At 52.9% G+C, this 20,101-nt stretch overlaps 9 protein-coding genes across 9 annotated transcripts; 2 read left to right on the top strand and 7 right to left on the bottom strand.

Annotated features, from left to right (window-relative positions):
• Positions 1-219: 219 nt before the first annotated feature.
• Positions 220-1,401, top strand: LTS14_007888 (uncharacterized protein; the record flags this gene model as incomplete). The annotated part of the gene is made up of 3 exons (XM_064840577.1): positions 220-635; positions 754-912; positions 990-1,401. 3 exons carry the CDS (start codon positions 220-222, stop codon positions 1,399-1,401), a joined length of 987 nt encoding a protein of 328 aa, XP_064692027.1.
• Positions 1,402-2,998: 1,597 nt separating this feature from the next.
• Positions 2,999-4,584, top strand: LTS14_007887 (uncharacterized protein; the record flags this gene model as incomplete). The annotated part of the gene is made up of 2 exons (XM_064840576.1): positions 2,999-3,923; positions 4,001-4,584. 2 exons carry the CDS (start codon positions 2,999-3,001, stop codon positions 4,582-4,584), a joined length of 1,509 nt encoding a protein of 502 aa, XP_064692026.1.
• A 265-nt stretch (positions 4,585-4,849) lies between these two features.
• On the bottom strand, positions 4,850-5,344 carry LTS14_007886 (uncharacterized protein; the record flags this gene model as incomplete). Its single annotated transcript, XM_064840575.1, has 1 exon — positions 4,850-5,344. One exon carries the CDS (start codon positions 5,342-5,344, stop codon positions 4,850-4,852), a length of 495 nt encoding a protein of 164 aa, XP_064692025.1.
• A 186-nt stretch (positions 5,345-5,530) lies between these two features.
• Positions 5,531-6,619, bottom strand: LTS14_007885 (uncharacterized protein; the record flags this gene model as incomplete). Its single annotated transcript, XM_064840574.1, has 1 exon — positions 5,531-6,619. One exon carries the CDS (start codon positions 6,617-6,619, stop codon positions 5,531-5,533), a length of 1,089 nt encoding a protein of 362 aa, XP_064692024.1.
• A 955-nt stretch (positions 6,620-7,574) lies between these two features.
• Positions 7,575-8,222, bottom strand: ubc15 (Ubiquitin-conjugating enzyme E2 15; the record flags this gene model as incomplete). Its single annotated transcript, XM_064840573.1, has 2 exons — positions 7,575-7,930; positions 8,024-8,222. 2 exons carry the CDS (start codon positions 8,220-8,222, stop codon positions 7,575-7,577), a joined length of 555 nt encoding a protein of 184 aa, XP_064692023.1.
• A 954-nt stretch (positions 8,223-9,176) lies between these two features.
• On the bottom strand, positions 9,177-9,810 carry LTS14_007883 (uncharacterized protein; the record flags this gene model as incomplete). The annotated part of the gene is made up of 2 exons (XM_064840572.1): positions 9,177-9,466; positions 9,519-9,810. 2 exons carry the CDS (start codon positions 9,808-9,810, stop codon positions 9,177-9,179), a joined length of 582 nt encoding a protein of 193 aa, XP_064692022.1.
• A 1,059-nt stretch (positions 9,811-10,869) lies between these two features.
• On the bottom strand, positions 10,870-11,961 carry LTS14_007882 (uncharacterized protein; the record flags this gene model as incomplete). Its single annotated transcript, XM_064840571.1, is given in 2 exon segments — positions 10,870-11,675; positions 11,694-11,961. 2 exon segments carry the CDS (start codon positions 11,959-11,961, stop codon positions 10,870-10,872), a joined length of 1,074 nt encoding a protein of 357 aa, XP_064692021.1.
• Positions 11,962-12,288: 327 nt separating this feature from the next.
• On the bottom strand, positions 12,289-14,286 carry LTS14_007881 (uncharacterized protein; the record flags this gene model as incomplete). Its single annotated transcript, XM_064840570.1, is given in 5 exon segments — positions 12,289-12,828; positions 12,840-13,498; positions 13,552-13,653; positions 13,793-13,943; positions 13,990-14,286. The coding sequence occupies 5 exon segments, from the start codon at positions 14,284-14,286 to the stop codon at positions 12,289-12,291; spliced, it is 1,749 nt and encodes a 582-aa protein (XP_064692020.1).
• Positions 14,287-15,912: 1,626 nt separating this feature from the next.
• Positions 15,913-18,612, bottom strand: CDC45 (DNA replication initiation factor cdc45; the record flags this gene model as incomplete). Its single annotated transcript, XM_064840569.1, has 1 exon — positions 15,913-18,612. One exon carries the CDS (start codon positions 18,610-18,612, stop codon positions 15,913-15,915), a length of 2,700 nt encoding a protein of 899 aa, XP_064692019.1.
• Positions 18,613-20,101: the final 1,489 nt, after the last annotated feature.

Here is a 20,101-nt window from a genome sequence, read left to right as displayed (position 1 = left end):
CGGCTTATTAACCAGCTGAAGATATATAGTGGTCATCTTTAGTGAACAGCACGAACTACTTTGTCTTTGATTACAGTAAAGTAGATCGTGTCTTCGCGACTATACTCACCCCAAGGTCTTGTCTGAGGCCGACTGCCAGAATGTCACCAAACCTCGATATACCGCAGGACTACGAGGGCTCGATCTCTTCCGGTCAAAGAAGATCGCGAAGAGGTCGATATGCTCAAGAGATTGCGTTCGTACCAAGCTGTGACATCCGAGAAGAACCTCTGGTCATTCTGGGACTCGGGTCTTGACAAGACTCCAGATTGGTGCAGACGGAATATCCTGAGCTGGATCCGCATCAACAGCCCATCAGGATGGACAGTTCGTGTTTTGGATACCGTACCCGACTCTCCAAACTATGCGCTCAACTATGTTTCGCCTGAGATGTTGCCACAAGCATTCGTGAATGGCACCATGGATGGACCATACGTTGGTCCACATTCCGCCGACTTCTTGCGTGGCGCATGCTTGTATACGCACGGCGGCATCTTCATGGACGTTGGCATCGTACTCATCCGCGAATGGGATCGCGTGTGTTGGAGTCAGCTGCAAGACCCGAACTCCCCGTTCCAGGTCGCTGTACCATGGATGTATGGTACAATAATAGCGAACAACTTTGTTGCGAGTTCGCAAGGGCGATCCGTTCATCAAGCGCTGGTAAGCTCACATGTCTGAATCTACCTGCGCCGCTAACTTGGGTCTGTACAGGCATGATCTATTTGTGCATGTCTGGAAAGGCCATGACAATTATAAGGGGCTGATCGACAATGCTCTTTTCGCTCCATTGCAAGAGAGCCTCATTTTCGACGACACCCGGGCTAGCAGCTTCCACTGGCAGTTCTCGGTCGATGCCAAGGTCGTCATGGAGTACATAAATCAAGTCCTTTGCTGGACACGCCTATGTCTGCTCGAAGCCACGGACAATGACAAGTTTTCCCGGACAGATTATTGGACAAAGCACATCCTGATCCGGGACGTTCTACAAGAGAATTGGGGAGTTGGGGAGCCGAAGCTACCATTGGGTTCAAGGACTTCGGTCAACGAGCATCTGACCTCTTGGCTCTTCGTCTGGACTCTGATCCAAAAACACCAGAGTATGCCGAGGCTCACGAGCTTACATGGCACCTTTTGAGCCAGTGTAGTATGCAGAAAGTCACCAATGGCAAAGGTACCACGAAAGGATTACAATTAGGATACATTTGGGATCACAACCCTGGCATGGATTCCGAGCCTGGTACTTACGGCGAGCTGCTCGGGTACGGTACCGAGCACTTTGAGCAGATGAGGAGTGAAATCAGATGTGTGAAAGCACCACGTCCAGCCAAGACATTCAAGAAGGGTCTTCTCGAGCCGTGATCTGCTGCTCATAAGGCAAGCCAGCTTGGACAGTGGAACTGACGGTGACGACTCCATAAGACTTTTGTTTGTGGGATGGACATGAGAGCCAGAATAATGAGCCGCACGATACCTTATGCCAAATCGTCCAGTACGGAATCGTGAGAACCGCCCGTTCCATATCACGCGGTCCGCTCGTTGCTCCGCTCGTACCGTTATAGAGGTTGTCGTCCGCATCGTGGCTTTCAATCTCGCTGTTAAACTGATGATCTAGTCAGATGCCTTGGGCTCCCTCGCCGTGTCAGCATCTGTCTGTCTTGAGATGCGTCCGAACGATAGCATTTGGAACGCGACCACATCTGATGTTGTGCTTCGGTTCGGTTCGGGGCTATGGATTGACGGAAGCTCGGAACCTGGTGGGCGTTTTCCACCTGCTGCGGTCTCAGCTTTCCCAAGGCTCACTCGCTAGCAATGTATTATCGGGTGTGGTGAGATCTGCCCACACTGCCAGTCTGGTCACACATCGAGCAAGTTGACATGTGAAGAGTCAAGAACTACAGTGTCGCATACCTCGCCCTGTTAGGAGGCATGGTCTGAGCTCTGACATAGTATCTCGGGCACGCTGGCATGAAGGTCTGATGTGATAATGTAGTACGAATCAATGAAGCAACTTCTCAGCATTCTTCCCGTGTCCTTTGATCAGTGCCAGTGCATTCGGTAAACGTTTGCATAGGTGCAGCCATACTCGAACACGACCCATGTTGTAATGAATCCATGTAGTGCTGTCATCGTGGTCTATCCAACAACACCGGAGATGCGGGGGAGTGTCAATTGCAAAGCCACAAAAGTCTGTTGCGGAGTTATGTGCGCACAACATTGCCTCGCGTTCCGCTCGAAGATGCATATTCTGGTCTGCTTCAATCGCGTGAAGGGTAGAGCAGGGGTGTGTTTGGACGATGAGGAAGTTTTGTCGGGAGCATGATCCAGCACAGTCCGGCGGCGGACAATGACCGCAAGCGTAAACGCCTCACGAACGCGTGCACACGATGTCGGTCAGTAACGACCATTGGCAGCTATTGAGTACGGTCAGCGGAAGGGGCTGATACTCTCGGTGCCGTAGCAATAGAAAGGTCCGCTGCGATGACTTACAGCCAACTTGTACGTGATAAGAACGCCCTGCAAGAGCGATTCGGGCCCAGCCACTAACACTCCTTCAGGCTCAAATTGTATCAAAGCCGGCGTCGAGTGCGTTACATTCGACCCAAGACAGCCAGATCGTCAGGTCGAAAGACGCGAAGCACAGGGAATTGCTCAAACCTCACCGGCCAACAATCTACACAGGACTGTCTCTAGCACGAGCTCAGCCCAGCTACTGCCTGTGCAACGCCAACGAACAGAGATCGAGACAGACTCGGCTTCCCCTGGAGAGCTTCTCCCAGCTCTTCCACGGTTTGCTATAGCCGGAAACAGCTTGATTTTGCTGACACAATGGCTGGACCTGGCCTTTGCCCGTCTTGGATCGTCACAACGCTTTTCGCAGCATTACCGCAGAACGCGCAGGTTCAGTAGCTCACCTTTCTCTGCTTCGCTATATAATTTGAGGTCCCTGGAACATGGCATGCGCCAGTCGACACAGTCGGGGTGGTATGCTGCTATTGCGCCGATATTCCCATCACTGCGGGGCAATGGCCTAGAGGAGGAAGACGGCGCCTCTGATGTATCCGGAACCATCGTGCAACGACTCTCAGCACTTCTCCTTAAGGCTACTGGACCTTCAATTGACCCATCACTGGGCCCGCAGGAGATCGATGTGGTGACGGCGCTCAATGCGGTCTTGTCCAATCTCGGGTCGATCATGCTAGATAAGTCGTTGTCCTCTGTCAGGCTCTTGGTGCTGTCAGGTTTACTGCTTCGTGCGTGTGGGCAGACGGAGATCGCGTGGCAATTGGCGTGCTTGGCCCTACCGATCGCACAATCTTGTTGTCTGCACCGACGTGCATACGCTACAATACAGGGAGAGCCTACTGCGGCAAATATTGATCAGATGCGTCTCTGGTGGTCTCTATATACCCTGGATAAGATGCTATGCTTGGAGTTAGAACGAGCATCGTCCATTAGAGACTTGGACTGCAACCAAGAGAGTCCACCCCACGCAGGAGCGTACCTCGATGACATACATCTGGCGGCAATCGAGCTCGCCAAGATACAGAGTCAGGTCAGTGAGCGTCTAATGCAGTCGAGAGCACAGGAGGAATCAGATGATGTGGTGCTCGAAGCAGCCATCATCAACAAGATGCGCGCTGTGGGCGAGCTTGACGGCCTTCTTACGGCATGGGCGGAAAGGAGACCACCGGAGCTACGACCTTCGGAGTACTCATACTGTGATGCTGAGTCGCTCCCGAGTGTCGCGCATCTAGCATTGCAATACCATCAGACGCTCTTTCTACTCCACAGGCATGCCCTCATGCTGAACATGCACACGGTCCAGGCGGAAGTTGCAAGACACTTTCCGAACGAACCATATCGACATCGATTGCGTAATGGTACTGTAATCTGCTCGAATGCTACTCGCAGCACTGTTGCGTGCTAAGTCACTTGCGCGAGAATAACGCACACACAGTGCTCAACTCGAGTCACGGACCACTTCTTGCAGCCTACGGACTAGCTATCCAGATCGTACGACATCCTACTGCTAGCGCAGCAAGATCAGACTTGGAGCTACAGGCGACCGCCATCGCTATCTTGAAAGAGCATCAAAAACGATATGCACTTCAAGGTATGGCTGACGTAGAAGAAGATGAAATGACGTCGCAGCTACTCGATCAGCTGCACAGACTTGTCCGACTCCATGTTGACAAGACAGCACGAAATACACCAACAGGCTCTTCAAGATCCACACAAGCACCCACCACGGACTGGTCAAGCAGAGCGTACCCAGTGAGTGGGCCATCATCCGCTGAGATGCCTTCGCCGCATGATCCTCCGAGTACCGGCAGTCTTGCGAGCCGAACAGATGCTCAGATGCGTCTGGACCAAGATCTACATGCTCTGATGAACCAGAACAGGCAGCGTGTGGTACCTGACGCTCCGGCCATGACCAGCTGGCCACCGTCTACACAGTTCGACTCGAGCCTGCTTGGCGGGCTAGACGGTATGGACATGGATTGGGATGCCCTGGCTTTTGCTTTTGACCTGCCGCAGTGATGTATTTGTATGTAGGAAATGCAGCCCTCGTTCCAAAGGACCACCAGTCGACATTCTCCTGCTCGAGTGTTGTACCTCCGCACTATTGCACCGGGTGCCTAACCAACTTTCTGAAGGAGACAAGAGCGCTGCTCGAACCAGCATAAGAATGCGAAAGCACTTGGGACGTGGTCAGCCTACGAAGCACACGGGAACTGATGGCATATCTCATCAATGGAGCCATTGATATATGTACGGACTGTTGGAATATCAACGCTGTGTAGAATTAGGTAAAAGGCAGAACAACGTGGCTATCGTACTGCCCACCCACATGGATCTTATGGATTCCCTTATTCTTCACATGATCCGTCATCGGGAAATTCAACAACCCTTGCGGCGTTCCAGCAACTTGAAACCGTATGCGCTCACCCGCCTCAAATTCAATCCCCGTAGCCCATATCCCGATCTCCAACCTCACGACCTTACTGTGCTGAATCTTCTCCTCCTTATCTTGAGGATAGAAGGGCCAGTTCTCATGCATAGTCTTGTCCCAATCAATCGCCCGTAGCGAGGCTCGTAGGATGCCTGTAGGACCGGCGTAGAGAATGACTTCTGTCGCGCCTTCTTTCGGAATCTGATCAAATTCTGTGACCGGAAGACCTTCCCAAGGTACGTTGAGAGCGAGCATAGGTTTTCCATCTTTGTCGAGTTTACGGAGCATGATGAAGATGTCCATGTCATCTAGGTCGTCACAGGACATGTAGAGGATCGCTTTCGACATGCCGACGATCTGGGTTGTTTTGTCGAAGGTGTGAGTGAATGAGGCGTAGCTCTCTGATTTTGTTGAGTCGTACTCGACGGTCTGGGGATTTGATGGCGTGCTTTCTAGACTTAGCTTATTGCCTGGTTGGAGATATGCTTTGCGGTATTGCGTTCGCGGGATTGGAAAGTCTTTTTCCACCACATTTTAGAGAGGTTTCGATTTGCCGAATTTGAGCACACCCATGCGGACCTTTGGCGTCTTCTCCCAGCCGTTGTCAGCACCTTTGAGGTAGTGGTCGAAGAATTGCATGAGCTCGGGGACTGCTTGCTTGTTGCCCCACAGATCATACCACTCCTGCCACGGATGCCATCGCAGCCACTTATCGGGCGTGTCAACTTCGAGCCAGCCACGAATAGCACCCATACCGTGCATAGTATTCGACCACGTTCCGGTGATATACGTCGGGACGTTGATATTCTTCATATCCGGTCGTTTGTCGTTCCACCAATCGTTTGCAAGAGGGTGCTTATCGAACATAGCTTTCATCCCCTCCGTGCCATGGTGGCCCCTCAGCATATACTTTTTGATGATTTTCTCGTACATATCTCCAGCCCAGATACCACCGCGAGCGAACTGTTCTCGATACAGATCGCCACAACCCTCCCAAGGCGCAATTGCCGTGAGTGATGGTGGACGCTGAGATGCTATGAACCACTGTGCAATAGCAAGATGTGAGTTGCCAGCAAGTCCAATCTTACCATTGCACCAGGGTTGCTTGGCGAAGAACTCGACAGTGTCATACCCGTCTTCACCTTCTTGCGACCCAAGCACAGCCATGATACCTTCCGAGTCACCGGTCCCTCGCACATCCACATTGATGATTGCATACCCTCTCGGGCACCAATCAGCGGGATCCGGCCCCTCGAACTTCTCCAGTCCACTAAGAGTCCCATCCGGAATGCCAAGGTTAGCATAAGTCATGACCTGCAACGAGGTAATCCCATTGAACTTCTTCGCAAACGGTGACCAGCAGATTAGCGCCGGAACCTTCTCATCTGTATGCGGTGGCCGATAAACGTCGGCATAGAGTGTTGCGCCGTCACGGACCTGCCAGGAAACATCATGGTCGACGAGGATGTCTGATGTGAGTGCCTTTGACTTGAAGCCATTCCAGCCTGCAGGTAGAATTTCTTGCCGAGGGCTGCACTTTTCGTAGCCTCTACCTGGGACTGGCGGGTCGATGTGGTCAACAGGGACTTCGACGCTCCATGTTTTCTTGCTCCAATCGGGCATGACGCTGATATGTCTTGTAAAGCTCGGAAGTGTTAGTTGTCGATTATGTCGAGGGAGAGTGCTTCAGGCCAAAACATAAACTGTCCCAAGACGTGAAGTCCAATATAGCAATCTTCGGCATAGCATCCTGCCGAGCTGTATACTCCACACTCCACTTGTTCGAGGTCTGGGGCCATTCACGTGATGCGGGTCGCATCCGAACCGAAGCTATTGAGCCGAAGCCATTTACGACGACGACCACCGGAAGAAAGGTGTACAGGCTGGCAAGACGGGCTACCTGTTCTGGGTTGGAAAACGTTGTGTCAAACGAAAACAGTTCTACTTGAAGGTCGTTGTTGAAAGGTGTATATCCATGGAACAAGAAATATTTGGCGAGTGTCTTCGATTACGCATCGCGTTTCTTGCTGCGGCAATGGTAAGTGGCATTTCTGAAAGCTTGAGATGGTCTCATTCGCTGTTGTCGATGCTGAGAGCGCCTGAGTAGGGATCCCATGGAAGAATTCACCATCGAACTTGCTGCAACCGCAAGTGGGTCAGGTGCCTCTCAATATCGGATATCGTTCGTAACACGTGAAAGTGCCACTTGATTTGACTCGACAGGAAGAGACCAGTCAGGAGGTTCATCCATTCGCAAATGGTAGAGCTCCTCGGCTTCCTCAGCTGTGGTGGCTAGCATCTCACAAGCTACCATTTCAACCTGAACAGTCCTGAAAGGCCGAAGCTTCCACCGGGCACGTCCTTGTTCAGGCTTGCTGCTCAAAGATTGACGAGACTTGCCTATCAGAAAGGTCCTTGCATGTACGTTGCGACTGCCGTCTGCTTTCACGATCTGATGGTAGGCTCGAAGCATGGCTGGCGATCCCGTGTGAGTCGCTTGGATGCGTCCTACGCAACCAGAGTCTAGCTGTCGAGACCATAATAGCCAAAGAGGCTCTCCGTGCCAAATGAAAACCACCTAGTCCCAAGCGTTTTCCTGACTATCTCTGACACATTTCCTCACTTTCTTCTTGAACTCCTTCTTGTCCTCTCTCCACAACTTCCCAGCCTCGATATTAGCCGGACTCTCGTCGTTTGGACTTCCCAGCATGCTGATCACACTCAGCAAGATAGTCTCGGGAGTCTGCACAGGTGACCATCGCTCTGCAGCGCTCTCGTAGCCATACTTGTCGTCCCCCGGCGGATGTAAGATGGAGATACAGACTTCGCCGTTCTCGAAGACGTTTGGATGGAAGAGCGGTGTCTGAAACTTAAGACGTGGCGGAGCATGTGGATAGGTAGGCGGGAAAGACATATTGCCTTTGAAGCAGCCGCCTATATATGGACTTATTAGCACGTATACTCCTCCCGAGTAGCAATCATTCATAGCCAGTAAGGACACGGATATGCTCTTCCTGCATGACATACCTCCATACAGACCGTCCTGCTCCTCGTCCAGCATGATCATGATTTCCCACTCAAAGACACTGTCGCCAACTAGTCCACAACTTATGCCTGGGATGTCCTTATCTGTCTGCATCTGTTTGAACTGCCTGTTGAGCAGTATCGCAGCCGAGGCTGAGCCGCTTGGCGGACTGGCACCAAGGCGGTTTCCTGGCGATGCCATGGTATTCCCGATGGCTTGGGGTTGGATGAGGTAGTAGCGGAGAAAAGCATAGCACTACTGTACATGCCAAATGGTTTGAGCCCCATGACGATTCGGTATAGATGCCCCGTCTCGGGGCTCGGCGATAAGGATGGAGTTCTGCTCTACGATCTTCTTCTACTTACCTCATTTTTCTCACCACATATAGATAACCCTGCACTTTGGACAATGTCCCTGATACAAGCTGAACAGTGTCAAGCCCGGTGTCAGGACAGAAGTTTGATGGGTATTCTGATCGCAGCTTCCTATCGCCGGACCATGCTTGAGGACAGCAGCGGCGACAACGCCATATCCAACAGCACTGCTGTGTCTCTCCTTCCTGACTGGATCAAGTCGCAGCTAGTATACTAAGCTCTGACAAGGCAACGAGAGGGAGCTCGTGTCAGTGAGTGGGGCTGAGACATAACAGGTCTTACATCCACAGCATGCCATAGATCGAGACTGAGGTCCAGGAACGGGCGCGACTTTCTTAACCTTCTCTTGATAGTCCAGGTATTCTTCTTGCACACAAGGTGTCGGCTACTGCGACTCACTGTATCCTCTACCGTGGACGCCATGCCCACTCAAGTGACTTGCCCAAGGATCCTTGTCATGGTATCGACGCTTTGTCGGCACAGGAGATTGAGAATGTCTTGGGTTTTGGTGGCAACATTCAGGTTCACCGATTACAGCCATCACTTACACTCTCCTTGAGGTCGTGATGCTTGTTCCGAAGCTCACCATAGCTCTGCAATTACCTCTCCCTGTGCCGAGCCCATGGAGGGCGATTGCTCCATGACTTGGATACTTACATTATCGCACCAGAGCACAGGTGGACAACGTAGTGCACCATGGAGAATGCTCAAAAAGGTATAAACAAAGCGCACGGGCTTGTCGGGCGCGGTGACTTGACTATGACCAACTACAGTAGAAAGTCTACTCGCTCTCTTCGCCCTCATGATCCTCGACGAGTTCCACGTCCTCGTCAACTTCCACATGCTCGTCATCGTCGTCTCCTTCACCCGTCATCTCCTCGTCCACGTGCTGCTCCTCGACTTCGTCTTCCTCAGCCTCCTCGTCCTTATCGCCCTTGCCCTTCTTTCCACTCTTCTGGACCTTGGGCTTCTGAGCATCAATGTCGAAGATGCCGAGACGCTTGAGCAAGGTCCTTTGCTCCGTGCCGAGCTTACTCAGACGCTCGCCAATGGCCTTGGCCGTCGGCTTCTCTGTATCTTGTCAGTAGTTGAACTCGAAGAAAAGCCGACCGTAGCACTTTACCCTTGAAAGATGCAGCGATCGCTTCGTGTTCACTGCGTTGGATCGGGCCACGATCCATGCCGAAGAGGAGGAGTTTGATGTCAGCAGCCTCGTCCCAGCGCATCTTCTGCTCCTTGCGACGGGGCGCCGGGCCAATGAAGCCGTGATTGTCGTCCTCGTCGTCCTTCTTGCCACCACCGCCTTTGCCCTTGCGATTGGCCGGAGAGGACTTTACAATCTTCCCAGACTGCGTCGCAGAAGTAGGCTTGGAAAACGAAAGCTTGGAAGCAGAGGTAGGCTTAGTCGGAGCCATATTGTTGACCTGGTCGCCTTGTTGATGGGTGATTTGTTGTCGAATGTGTTGTGTAGTTTGTGCAGTGAGATGAATATGCGTGAAAGAAGAGGAGGGTAACGGTAGAACAATGATTGGTCGGGTGGAACTGTTTGCAATGGTCAAAGCGTTGCAAATTCACAAGCTTTGTGCCGACAGAAGTGGAAGGCACAGGTTCTCTGCGACCCGTGCTATGCCGACGTACATGCAACGTTGAGAGTCCGAAGTAAGGCAACGATAGAAGCAGAAGATACGTGGTCGTGTTACATCGTCGTTTTACGACACAATATAATGCTCAGATTGGATGATAAAGCAGCAGTAGAGATCTCGAAGAACGGCAGCTAAAATCGCACAAGTAAACGTCGTACGACCCAAAGCGTAATATCAGGCCAAGAGCTGCACCCGATTACAGATCACCATAGCGTTGAGCTTGTCGAGTGATGCTCCATATCGAACGACAAGGGGCAACGCGTGGATCCCAATCGAGATGCAAGACATAGTAGTTGTTATAAAGACCAGCAGCTAGTTCTCAGCAGTTCAGTCGTACTGGGGATCGATGTAGATCGTCGGCGGATGAGTACCAGAACTCTGCTGGAACACTAGACGGTGTAGCTGTTGTATTCCGCGTCGCCTTCCAAACTAGTCCGACGAAAGCGGAGATGTTGGCCCAGACTCCGAGAGTCGATGACATCTCAGGTAGTACGATGTCGAGCATTGCTATTGTGTATCCCGCCGACACTTAAGCAGCGATGTATGCATCGAGAGTATTGACTGGTGTTCTGTGCCGGACAGCTACACTTGTGTCAAAATTGATTAGCATAGACTGTAACTATCGAACAAGTGGTGTTCCACGAAGCGAGAGCGAAAGCTATCAGTAGGGTCGGAGTTGTGATGTCCGTTTCCAGGTTGAGAATTGTGGCGACGAGCAAACAAGCCAGACCAAAAGTAAGACGACAAGCGAGAGATGCCCTGCAGCACGTGATGTGGATGCGCTTCGACTGTTGTGGCACACATCTCACGTCGTGATACTCTAGCTTGAGCTTACAGCTTTGCATTGTCCACACGCCTGATAGTAAAGCCCAGCCGTGGAAAATGCATCTTCACCTCGACCTCTGCAGCGTTCTCGAGTGGTCTTGGTTTGACGACAATCTCCTCCGGCGATAATGCGACCAAAGTACCGACGGAAGGATCTCCGCGACCAGTATCATCAGGCGCCACGCTGATCAGTGCGCCCTCTTCTAGACCGCATTTCTTGTCAAGCTCAGCATGTGACGATCTTGGTGTCGGAAGCAGCAACGATTTTCGACCAAGGCTTCGGGAGGATTTGATCTGCTTGATCACTTTGCCGAAGTCAGGGTCTTTGTTCTCGACTGACGGCAGGTTATCAAAATATCGTTCAAATGTCTTGAACCAAGCGTATATGCCAGGATATCGCTGGCCGTTGAAGACCATCTCCGCACCCGGGGCATCAGTATCGGCCGTCCCGCCGGCCGTCAAATCGCCAATGTAGTGCCCTTTGCTGATACCTAATCCCCACGAGAGCTGATAGTAGAGCGATATATCAGCCAGCGAAGGTGCATTTGTGCTGAAGATCCAGGGCGTGTCATTCTGATCAAATAGTGGCTCTAGTAACGACAGCTGCATATCTAGCCTCGAAGTGTTCTCTGGCACCTTCTTCTCCAATTTATCAGGATCGAGCTTGTGTCCTATCAGACCAGCCCGGTCCTCCCCAAAAGAAGTTCGCCACACACTCGCCGGAATCAGTCCAGTCGTGGCACGGAACAGCGGTCGATCCGTCCAGTATGAAGCAAAGCCTCGGGTCATAGATCGGTAATTCCGTCCATCAGCTGCGCGAGGATATATACTTTGGTAGCCTTCATCCTCTGGAAAGAAATGCTCCAGTGCTTCGATGATGATGGCAGTATCGCAGTAGAGTTCTTTGCCAATGACCAGTACAGGTATTTTGCGATATGTGAGGCCGAAAGTGTCCTTGAGTAGTGGCCTGGGCATCATGCTCGGGACTGTGATGAATGTATATGGAATGTGTTTGATGCGGAGGACGTGTCGGACCTTCCACGTGAACGGGCTGGCCTCGTAGCCGAACAGGACCACGACTGGACATTGGTCTGCCATACTTTGAGGATCGTGCGAATTCCTGGTATCATCTGCTGTGCTGGTGTTGATGAGATTGTGATTGGTATGGCCTGGAGACGATTTAAAGTCGGACCTCGGCAGGGTCTCCGCCCGGATGTGTGGATAGGCTGGGTATGGTAGTTGCACATCTACTCCTCGCTCGTTGTTTTACGCATCGTGGGACTGACACATCACTATAGCACTCACGTATGTGAGATCACTAGCGATGGAAATTGAGCACATTAGTCTATGTGCGGCTACTGAATTAATTGTCCGGCAGCAGGTCATTTGCGCGTCCTTTTCACCAAATCCAAAGGATTCTCCGATTCATAGAGTGTAGCTGTAATCGGGGCTGATCTGCCACTTTGACGCGACCTGCTCAGCCTCAGTAGGGTCAGCAGACTCAGCAGCTCGATCTAGCAGGCGATTACAACGCTGAAGGACGAATCGTAGCAGTAAAGCCATTCCAATACAAGCCATAGAGAAGGCCACGTTGGCGACATTCGCTTGCCAGTATCTTGGTCCCTGTTCCGCTGGGTAGAAGTAGCTGGCATAGATCGAAGCAAAGTTTGAGTCGGCATTGACCACAGCATACGCCCCGGCACGCTTCGCGGACGGTCGAGGTAGAGAAGTTGAGACCCACGAAAGGATGCAGCCGAAGGATCCGTAGATACTCATCATCATGAAGGTCGAGGTATAGCGAGCAGCTGTTTTGAGTGCGACCGCAGAAATGATGAAACCTATGGAGCAGAATATTTGCGGCCATACCACGTGCAAATACCGCTCTCTAGTCTTGTCCGAGTGAAAGGAGTTGCAGATACCCAAGATGGCGGCGAAGACATATGGCGGCGCAGACAACAAGAGAGTCTTGCTTGTACCGTAGCCAAGAGTTTTGACCATCGTCGGAAGAGATTGGTAAAAGCTGCGGCAGTGTTGAGGCCAAGCTGCATCATCCAGATGATGTACAATATCGGATCGGTGAAGGCCATCTTGAGTCCTCCGAACGCAGATGTGTCGCTATGTCGATCCTCGACATTGGCCTCCTCAGCGACACGGAGAATTGCAAGGTTGCGCTCTTGCTCGGATAGCCACTTCGTTGTCGACGGGTAATCTGGCAGGATGAACATGGCCGCCACCGCGACTGGTACCGTCGCCACACCTTCAATGATGAACAGCCAGCGCCAAGCAGGCAGTCCTGCCACGCCGTTCATCCCGGACATGATTGCGCTTCCCAGGAGTCCTCCGAAAGCCCCAGTCATCTGCCCGGCAGCGTATAGGACCGATATTCGGACAGCGAGCTCTTTCTTAGTGTACCATGAGGAAAACAAAAACAATGCTCCGGGAAAAAACGGAGCCTCAACGAACCCGAGTATGAAGCGTAATGCGAGTATTCCGCTGTAGCTGTGGACTGCACCGGTGGCAGCTGAGACAGTAGCCCAGCAGACCATCACCGCAGGCAAGAAGAGTGAAGGCCGTACCTTGTCCAAGATCATGTTGGTTGGAATCTGTGTAAGGATGTAGCCGACGAAGAACAGATCTGGGAGACGTTAAAAATTGGAAGGACGTTGGACCCGAGGTCAGTTCACTCACTGATGACGGTGTTGTATTGTGTGCCATGCAGGCCGATGTCCTTTTCGAAGCTGCCCAATCGTGCAGTCGCCAAGTTGTTACGATCAAGATAATTCAGGACGTCTGGACGGTATTAGTTCTAAAACCAGATGATGGTGGTATTGGTAGCTTACAGATCAACATCATGAGAGGCATCATTCGCAGGTCGAGTTGCCAGCTAGTCTGGGATGAATATGCGGTTCATTGGCATGAACGTCCAGACCTGCTGCGAAAATATGACCACTCTCGAGAGCATCGACCAACGCTTTCTCGTCGACGAGTCCGCCACGAGCGATGTTGACTAATCTGGAGCCCTTCTTGAGTCTCTTCAGCAGTGTTGCGTCGACCAGGACTTTGTCGCTATTCGGCCAGCACTTCGACATCAGCCCAATTGTAACCTGCTCCAGCACTAGCAAATACCTTCACGCTACTCGGCAATAACGGAATCAGCTCTCGATCCCATTGACCCATCTCGCCACCAGTATTCCAGAAAGGTCGCATGATGGCGTCGAAGTCACCCCATCGTCGATCCTTGAGACTCTGCATGAAAGCATTGCGTTCCAGTTCTGCCAACTCAGGTCGGATGAGGTTGAATTCTTCAGCTATTTGGTCGTAGAGCTCTGGGTTGTGCTTGATCGGACCACCAATGTGCAGAATGCGAGGACGAGACTGTGGCTGGGAAGTGCCTGAGCGGCTTTGCTCGTCTACTTGATGCATTGTGAGACCGAAACTCGCTTAGTCCGGCGTTGGTGAGGATGATGTTTGTTTGGAGGCGAGGCTCGGGTCATATCTAGCTGCCTACTTCCAGCTATGTACTGTACCTTTCAAATGCCCGAGCGCTTCGCCATGGTTTAGCCTTGGCTTCTCCATACTACACGGTCATCATTTCCGAGACCATCAACAGTAGCCTTCAACATCGTCAACATTGCCGATTTGAGATCAGCTGAGCCGACGAAATCGACGGGTCGAACCGCTCTGCCGACGACACCTCTTGGCTGCAACCACACCACTCTTCGTCGTACCTACACGAATCGAGACAAGCATACTAGTAGTCTTCGGCAGCCTGGGTTCAAGCACGGATCCTGCTGTCGCGAGTTATCATGATTGTTGACGCCGTCTCGACTCAAGCGGCAGAGCTGAGTTCTAGGTTGGCTTGGGTCAACACAGCTCGAACGATACAGGTTGACCTGGCTGTGAGGCGAGCCCAGAAGGTAAGACGTCATCGACTAGTCAAATAAGGTATCGCCGGGAATGGATGGCGGACTTACGATGACAGCAGACACAGAAACATCATCAATTCGACGTGATACATATCCAGTACCAGCACCAAGCAGCCCCAACAAAGACAAGTCCAGCTCGTCCATCCGCCGCCACTCTCCCCAAATACATATCCATCCCCATCCCCATCCACTTCCACACCCCATCCCCAAAACTACCCTTTCCTAACCATTCATACAAAAAAAACTCCCCACATTCCCCACCCCCGCCTTCTTCGCCCTCGCATCAGTCGCCGTATCAATACTACCCCTAACATGCGGCAAATGGCCCTTGCGACTCGTACCCGCAAAATCCGTATCGCAATTCTGATAGACGAAGAGGTGGCATTGCAGGCCCGCGGAGACGGTGAGTTGGGTGTACGACACCCCGGCGCCGAAAGTGTGGCAGGCGTCATCGGTGATTTTGATGGTGCCGCAGATGGTGGGGGAGGAGCAGTAGGTTACTGTGCCGCGTGGGGCGTGGCGGGGGGAGAGGAAGGTGGTGGAGTTTGGGAGGGAGGCGGAGAGGGTGAGGGTTGCGAGGGTTAGGAGGGTGACGGGGGTGTACATATTTTGATGTGGGATCTTGGTTTTGGTGTGGGAATTGGTGTCGGTAGTCTTGATGCAGTATGTTCTGGTTTGATGAAGGAGTTTGCTTGACTGGTGGGCTTCGTAGGGGTAGTATACACAGTCCGCGAACAAGTCCATAGTTACTGGCCGGCTTTGTCAGGGAACAAAGCATCATGCCTCAGTGAAAGAAGTCTCAATGTTCTCACTTGACAATGTGACCTATTCTGGTTGCTTAATAGCTGGATCGGGATGTGTGTAGCAGGCGGCCTGAAGTGGGTAGTACAGGGTCTGCTGTAGTAGGCGAAGTGAGCAAGGATGGATGGATTTGGACGGACTGTACAAGCATTGCGAACGTTATCCTTCTAAATATCCAAACTAACACTTCTTGCCAGGCCCCAACGCCATTGCTGTGCTTAGCCATATCCATTGCATTAGCCATATCTCAGCCATCGCCTCCGACGTGCGGCTCATCTTCACACCGCACTGCGTGACGGCGAAGGTCATGTCCCTCTCTCCCTTAACCCACCACACCCTTCAAACTCAACCCCTCCAAAAACCCCGACAAATCTTCCTTCCGCACCTCAACAACACAGTGCTCAAAACTATCTATCCTGACCCTGGCCCCAGTCTCCGCAATAACCGACTGAAAAGCTTGACCGAATTTGTTCCTGCCGCCTCGTTTTCGCTTGGCGGAAATTTGCTGGGGGTCTTCGTTGTCGGATGCTGAGTCCGAGTCCGTGTCGGAGTCGTTACCGGTGTCAGAACCAGAGGACGAGGCTTCAGACTCGGTATCCTGCGCTTCATGCTCCTCGTCCTCGTCATCAGAATTCAGTAGACCATTCGCTTCGTCCCTCTCCCTCCTCAACCTCCTCCGCTCCTCCCTTACTTCAGCCTTCCTCACCCCTTTCCGCTTCCTTTCCTCCGCCTTCCTGACTTTCCCCTCCTCCCTAGCCCTCTGCTCAGCTTTCGTCCTGAAACCCTTGCCACCCACGCCCCCTACCCCTCCCCCTAAGCCCACAACGATATAAACCCCCCTCCCTTCATCCAAGGCACCTAGTACCAGCGCCTGTTCAGCCGGTTTCGCTTTCACGCCCTTTTCTGCTTCCAGCACGGCCACGGCTTCAGAGACCCACGCAGCGAGTTTGACCAGCGCACCTGGGTGAGTGAAAGTGGAGACGTCTGGGCCTTCCTTTACCACGCCGAGGCGGAAGGAGCGAAGGTGTCGGATCTGTTTCTTGGCAATCAGGGCGCTGCCTGTGCGGAGGATAGCCCTGGCCAGGCTTTGTGCGAGAGGGATCTGGTGCAGCAAAGCTGGTAGGCCCTGCGGCGTGTGGTTTATATTGTTTGAGGTTGTGGTGGTAGGTGACAGAGCGTCGTAAGCGGCGAAGAAGCGGCGGGTCGTCCAGTCGGGAATATCGTGGCCACTCGCGTTTCGTGAGTCGATGGTGTCTGAGTCAGCCATGCCAGAGTCTGAGGAGTGCGGCGGCGAAGGTAGATGCGCGGCACGGCGACTGTAGCTCTGGTCTGGAGCGCCGCTGTCGCGATGTCCTAGATTCAACGTCTGTCCACTCGCATCTGCAGACGTGCCGACTTCAAGGATAGCTCCCACCACGATCGCGACATCCACCGCACTGAGCGTGCCTCTCCACCCCCAACTTCGCACAAACCCCCATCCTCTTCGCCCCTCCCACCCAACACCACCTGAGTCATTAGCTGGGACCAGACCTTCGAGGTTATACTGTTCGGCGAACTTCAGAACTTTCGACCTTAAGCTTCGTTTGACCTCCACGTCAAGATGCAAGTAGCCTTTTCCGGCTTCCGCGAGACTGATGCCCATCTTCGCCAGAAGCTTGTTGAGGCGTTTTCGACCCTGCTCGTTCCAGACATGTAGTCGGGTGGAGAGGTAGGGTGAATGGAGCATGCTGTCGTAGAGACTCCAGTGGCGGATGAGTAGGAAACGAGGTTCGGGTGACAGGCGGATTGAAGTATCCGTTGGACTTCTAGCAGAGGTAGGAATGTCACCTTCACCCACGTGCTGACTTCGGCGCAGATCAGTCTCGGGGACGGGATTGAGACGGCGTACTTCGTCTCGGAGCACGGATTTGATCTGCTCCATTCTGCTTAGTGTCCTTCTGCCACTTCCAGCACTAGGTCCAGTCGTGGTGTAGGGACTCATCTCCACACTCTCCACACCCACGATAGCGAGCCAGAGGAGTTCGTTGTCTTCCCTGCCTAATTCAGAGGCGAGGGAGTAGAAGATACTGCTTACGGGCTCGCCGGTCCAGGTTCCTTGGTCATAGTATCTCTCTATCGTGGTTTCGTGTTTTCGGCGGAGTTTCAGAAGCTGCCGGCGGAGATGACGTTGGGATGGTTGCTTGGGTGGCGAGGAGGGGATGGCTTCGATGGGAAATGTTGGTTGTGCTGAGGTCGGCTGGGATGATGGGATGGGTGTACTGCTATTGCTTCTTCGACGTTGGCGTGGTCGGTCATCGTCGCTTCCTGCTTCACTTCCGGCGTCAGAGTCTTGGGAAGATGCTTTTCGCTTTCGTGTCTGGCTGCTTGAGAGTCCTTCATCTTCGTCGCCCGCTTCTGCTTGCTCGTCATTCTCCTCCGCATCGCCACCGTTCTCCATAGCCAACAGATCATCCTCTGTAATCTCAGGCATACTCTGCAAAGCAAACCATGCTTCCTTCTCAGTACTGAGATCGGTTTCAACATCACCCTCGTCCCACACAATAACGCCGCCCTTGCCCGATCTATAACCTTCCAAAACGCGTCCTTCCTTTACACCGACTCTCCGCAGATCCTCTCCGCCATCACTATTGGAAGGAACGGAAAAAACATTCTCCAAGTTCCACCCTCGATGCGAATCCACCACCCAAACCTCGACTCCATCCTCTCCACCCAGCCCGAGCATCTCAGCTAAATCCACTCCACCCCCACAGCCTACACATACTACAACACCTCCCTCACCGCCATTGTCTCTCCTCAACCTTTGCACCTGTTCCTCACCCACGCGTTGGAGATCCGAGTAGCCGCCTACCGGCTGCACTTTATGCGGAATGAAGTCTCGCTTGAGAAGTGCTGTGAGTATACGCACGCCGCAGAGGGCGTCTACACTCAAGGCTGTGAGGACTAGCAGCGGAGGTGAGGAAGGGTGGATGCTGCGTAGAAGATGAGTGTAGAGCTGGGCGATCTGGGCGCGTGGGAGGTACATTCTCGGGGTGTAGGTAGTCGGGAGTGCACATGCATATTATTGTGTGTACATCGGGATGTTGGAGTTATTAGTAGGTGGAGCTGTACAATGTTCAATGCTCAATGCTACTGTACTTTCGTGATCCTCTGACGCTTGGGAAGACGCGATCGTGGAGGACGCGATCTTAGTGCCGGGTTGGTCCGTCAAACAAGCGGCGTTCGCGCTTTCCATGTTCGGCGTTTCTGCTTCCGAGCGGGCAGGAGCGTGGAGTGGAGTTGAAGTAGAGTTGAAGTGGAGTGAAGTGAAAGTCGACTGCATCTCTATCATACGACACAGCATCATCATTATTCTTCCCCATCATCGCATGCTGTCCACGCACAGCATGCATAGCGATAGCATCGGACGTCATCATCTACCTGATTCCATCGGTCGCTCACGGGCCCTGACTTTCCAGCCTGTCTTGGCCTTTCTTCTGCTTCTCATAACATCTCGCTCCACCTATCTAGTCCCTTCCGTCAGAGTCGAGGGAGGTGGCAAGGTCTCCGCACTGAGCAGGGCAAGGCAAACAAACTCCCCTTCCCCTCATCACCTCTACCCTCTCACCGAGACCGTCACTTCAGAGCGCGGCGAGCATTACCGCCCACTCACTACCGCTATACTGATGGCTCACTGCCGCGATGGAGCATGTGCCGGCGATGAGCGAGAAGCCGCAACGTCTCCGCGAGATCCGCGCAGTGCCATGACGGCCGCGCTAGCGCTCCGCTACTTTGGCGTTGAGATGAGCTGAGCGCGTGAGCTTCTGCTCCGTCTGTTCGTGATCTGTCTCAGCTGATGATGGCCAGGGCTTCCGCCCCATCCGTCCTCGACGGACACTAAAGAACCGAGATGCAGGCAGCGGAGAGCTCTTGTGCCCGCATATCTCCTCGATGAAGATTGAGCAGTGCTGGACGCATCGGCTGGTATGGCAAGATTGGCTGGCCTGCGTCAATCCGAATGGACGCGAGAGGAAGCAGAGCGCTCCTTACTCGCTGATCATCTTGTAGACCTTGGAGCAGCTTTGACTCCGCCGTCCCATCAGGATTGATAGTGAAGAGCTTGACGCCCACTCATCCTTTCCATGGGACTGGAACCAGCCGCTCATCCGTTTCGGTGTCATCGGGGTCTCGCGGATGGAGAGCACTATGGCCCATTCGTTCGGCTCACCGGTTTTACTGGAAGTTTTGCAAGGACCTGGCGTTGTTGGAGATCCTGGATGTCCTCACTTGGTCTTCTATGAATGAAGTGGCGGAGGCTGTCACTACTGAGTCTCGACAGCAGCACCACCTCCAACTGAACGGTCGATATCTGGTCAGGATTGGTAAGACTAATCGGATGCACACATTGGGGTGGATCATTGCGGCGAGTATTCAACATGCCCGCATACATTCAGCCCGTTTCTTCCTCCCCCGATCAAACCATGCCAAGCCATCGCAGCATGCCGGTCGCCAGATATACGGCGAGCATAGAGCGT

The sequence above is a fragment of the Recurvomyces mirabilis genome (genome assembly GCF_035927965.1).
Source record: "Recurvomyces mirabilis strain CCFEE 5264 chromosome Unknown scaffold_22, whole genome shotgun sequence".
NCBI lineage: Eukaryota > Fungi > Ascomycota > Dothideomycetes > Mycosphaerellales > Teratosphaeriaceae > Recurvomyces > Recurvomyces mirabilis.
Note: the sequence above shows the minus strand (reverse complement) of the source record. Positions and strands in the feature narration are given on the sequence as shown.